Raw genomic sequence first — 4,125 nt, 5'->3', positions numbered from 1 at the left:
GGCCAGTTTGACATTCCACAGTTTCACCTGAGGAAGATTTTTATCAAACTACCTTGGGTGCTAGGAAAGGTCGTGTGATTCCAAGATTGAAAACTCCAATGCCAACAAGATCCATACGTAAGCATGTCCCGTGACTACATGTTATGATAAGACAATCATTCACATATCAGGGGACCAAGAAAGATGCCATATTGATGCTTCTTAACCAATCTCATCTCAATATTAGGAGATGAATTGTGTGTAGATTTTTCAGTACCAAATCAATCTTGAAATTAACTTAACTGCAGAAAACAGTCTGTATGGAAATTTAATTAGCAACAAGCAATATCTTCCCTAATGTACAGAATACACAACACTTAGAACTCAGTGCCATGATACATCGGTGATCCACCACCAACACTGTTTAGTCCTAAACTGAACTACTAAACAATAAGAAAAACAAAGTGAAAATACTTTTGAATCAAAATCCGCTGCTTTTCACCCACATTCTTTAAAATTTCACGCAACATTCAACGTCGGAGGAAGGCCATCCTCGGGCAGGCCATCCACAATACCTCGAAGGCCGGGCTTGAGCTCACTGCCGCAGAATTGACGGTATTCAGCGGTGTCTCCGGCTTTCTTGCATACCTGGACCATGACGAGCTCCGGCGTGAGCTGGAATATCTTGGTGGATATGGCCAGCGCGCCCTTGTGGCCATTCCTCGTCGCCTCGAAGCTCACTTGGCAATCCTTGGTGCGTGCCGTGAAGCTAACTTGCCCGGCGATCTCCTCCAGCTTCGAGATGATGGTATTCACCGGCGCGCTGGACACGAAACGCAACTGCTCGCCACGCTCCTCGAACAGCCCGGACAGATCGAAGCTTGGCGAGGAGGCGATGATGTCGAACGCGTTCATGCTCTTGATCCGTCTTATGCGCGGCTCGGGGGCACGAGCTGCAGCAATGTGCATCTTCTCCAGATTTACAAGAGACGGTGCTGAAACCGAGGTGTGCATGCCGCCGCCGTCGCCATGAGCCACGGGAGAGGAAGAGCCGGAGGATGACGAAGACATGGCAGTCTCGTCCTCGGAGTCAGAGTCACAGAGATCAGGCTCTTCGGAGCCATCAAGGCTGCGCAAGCAGTCCTTGTTGTCGATGTAGAAACTAACTTCTTTGAAGCCTTTCTTGAACCAATCTGTTTCCTTGATTTGCAGGAGTGTGATTCGGTGCGCTGGGTTTGGTTGGAGGAGGCGGCGTACTATGCGTACCAGTTCGGGGCTGAAGGTGCGTGGGCAACGGTAGTCACCGCGGCAGATTGTCCGGTACAGGGTGATGAAGTCGTCGTCCCGGAAAGGCTTGCGGCCGGCGGCGAGCACGAAGAGGACGATGCCGCATGACCAGGCGTCCGCCTTGGCACCGTCATAGCCCCGGCGCGCGAACACCTCGGGAGGGACGTACAGGGGCGTGCCACAGACGGTGTGGAGGAGCGCCTCCCGGCGAGCCGTGTCGGCGTGGGCGGAGAGCCCGAAGTCGGCGACCTTGAGATTGCCGTGCTCGTCGACGAGGAGGTTGTCGGGCTTGATGTCGCGGTGGTACACGCCCTGCGCGTGGCAGAAGGTGAGCGCCGAGACGAGCTGCTGGAAGATGCGGCGCGTCTCGTCCTCCTTGAGGCCGCTGTTGGCGGGGATGTGGCGGTAGAGCGGGCCACCGCGGACGTACTCCATGACGACGAAGATGCGGGACTTGCAGGCCATCACCTTGTGGAGCTGAACGATGTTGGGGTGGCGCAACCGGCGCATCACGGCGATCTCGCGCTTGATCTGTTGAACGGCGCCCAACTTGATGAGCTTCTCCTTGTCCATCACCTTGATTGCCACCTCCTCCTTGGTATCCATGTGCCGCGCGAGGTAGACCTTGGCGAAATTGCCCTCGCCGAGCAGCTTCACCTGCTCGTACCGGGCAGGAAGCTTTGGCCGATCCCCCATGGCGCCGGCGCCGCTTCTTGGGCGGGCGTTCGAAGTTTGTTTCCTGGAGTATTTGGGTGGAGGCGAGCAGGGGATTGGGGGATCAGCCGAACTAAATAGGAAGTCTTTAGGGCAAATCAGTCCAAGCCTCAGTACCTCCCACGCAGACCCCTGCCCGGGATTTCTTAGATCGCTCTCTTGCACGAATCTCGAGGAAGCTGGCATATTCTGTTCCACCTTGGAAATTCAATGGGGCCACCAGAGTTGTTTGTGTATGCAGGGCGCTGATAAGAATTTGAGTTGTGTTTTCCCCTAGGTTTTTATTGATTCTTTGCATTGCGTCAAAGGTTGTCAGAATCTCGATTCTGTTGTATGATTATATGACTTTACGATCCAAACTAACCATTTTGATTCTACGATTTTGGTTAGTACAATCTATGTTTTTACAGTTCTGATAGTTAAGATTTTACGATTTGCGATCCTATCATCGGAGCTCTGATCCGATTCAGAATCACGATTCTGACAACCTTCCAAGGACGAGGATTTGCGGCACGCAATTGCAAGGGCACTCAGGTTCCTGGTGCCTGCTTTTTATTTTGACTTCTGATTTTCAAAGTTCTATATATTTTAAACAAAAATTCAAAATTAAGTTATGTTTTCAAATTTGGGTTTCTCATGACCAGCGCTTTGAAATCATATTCATTTTGAATACATTTTGATGACTTCTACAAAACTATGTTAAGTTTTAATGTTGAAACTTACTACGAGCAACCGATAAAAATCAATTATTTTGTGTCTACGACCGACAAAAAAAATTATATCTTTGGAAACTTGTTGAAACTTGGCATTTTTAGATGCAAAAACCGCAAGTTTCATCGTTGAAACTTCAAGCTTTTTGACGGATTTTCTTTTTTATTATGTCCTTGTGAGGGATTCAACTACTTCGCGAATCACGAGGCAAATCAAGGGTGGCAGGGCTTGGCAGGTGAGTGCCCGCGCACTTGCGTGTTGCTGCGTATTTCCAACTGTTCCAAACTACAATTCTAAGACAATCGGGATGACTGTATACAACAAGCTAAAAATAACGACAAGAAACACATTGCTCGGAGATGACGAGGTCCTCTTGCGCAAACGAATCACCAGGGAATTGAGAATGCCGGCTCAGGAGAAGAAAAGACCAATGTCGATGAAAAGGTACGTCGTCACAATCACCATGGGCCCTACAGACCCCTACCTCCTTGACTAGCTCGAAAGACGATGAACCATCGACAAATGGACATGTTTACCCTAGAACCTGTATGAGTGTCGTCGGAAGGCAGCCATAGGAGAGGAACAATGCACACCCAAATGTCATCGACTACTCACCTAGATAAAATCACCGCCAATGCCAACGGGTCAGGCAAGCAAAATGGAAAGTTGTCGGATTTGACGGAGAAGCATAATAGCTTGTGCACAGGGGAAGCATTGAGATATGAAGGGGCAATGCCAAGGACAAAAGTGAAGGAAATATGCCCTAGAGGCAATAATAAAGTTGTTATTTATATTTCCTTATATCATGCTAAATGTTTATTATTCATACTAGAATTGTATTAACCGGAAATTTAGTATATGTGTGAATACATAGACAAAACAGAGTGTCCCTAGTATGCCTCTACTTGACTAGCTCGTTAATCAAAGATGTTTAAGTTTCCTAACCATAGACATGTGTTGTCATTTAATGAACGGGATCACATCATTAGAGAATGATGTGATGGACAAGACCCATCCATTACCTTAGCATTATGATCGTTATAGTTTTATTGCTACTGCTTTCTTCATGACTTATACATGTTCCTCTGACTATGAGAATATGCAACTCTCGAATACCGGAGGAACACCTTGTGTTCCATCAAACGTCACAAAGTAACTGGGTGATTATAAAGATGCTCTATAGGTATCTCCGAAGGTGTTTGTTGGTTGGCATGGATCAAGATTAGGATTTATCACTCCGTGTATCGGAGAGGTATCTCTGGGCCCTCTCGGTAATGCTCATCATTATAAGCCTTGCAAGCAATGTGACTAATGAGTTAGTTGCGGGATGAAGCATTAGGGAACTAATAAAGAGACTTGCCGGTAACAAGATTGAACTAGGTATGATGATACCGACGATCGAATCTCGGGCAAGTAACATACCGATGACAAAGG

At 47.8% G+C, this 4,125-nt stretch overlaps 1 protein-coding gene across 1 annotated transcript; it reads right to left on the bottom strand.

Moving 5' to 3' along the window:
• Positions 1–266: 266 nt before the first annotated feature.
• Positions 267–2,028, bottom strand: LOC119337150 (CBL-interacting protein kinase 25-like). Its single transcript, XM_037609262.1, has one exon. It carries the CDS (start codon positions 1,960–1,962, stop codon positions 499–501), a length of 1,464 nt encoding a protein of 487 aa, XP_037465159.1. The 5' UTR covers positions 1,963–2,028; the 3' UTR covers positions 267–498.
• Between the last annotated feature and the right edge of the window lie 2,097 nt (positions 2,029–4,125).

This window comes from Triticum dicoccoides, chromosome 7B (assembly GCF_002162155.2).
Source record: "Triticum dicoccoides isolate Atlit2015 ecotype Zavitan chromosome 7B, WEW_v2.0, whole genome shotgun sequence".
Lineage (NCBI taxonomy): Eukaryota > Viridiplantae > Streptophyta > Magnoliopsida > Poales > Poaceae > Triticum > Triticum dicoccoides.
Note: the sequence above shows the minus strand (reverse complement) of the source record. Positions and strands in the feature narration are given on the sequence as shown.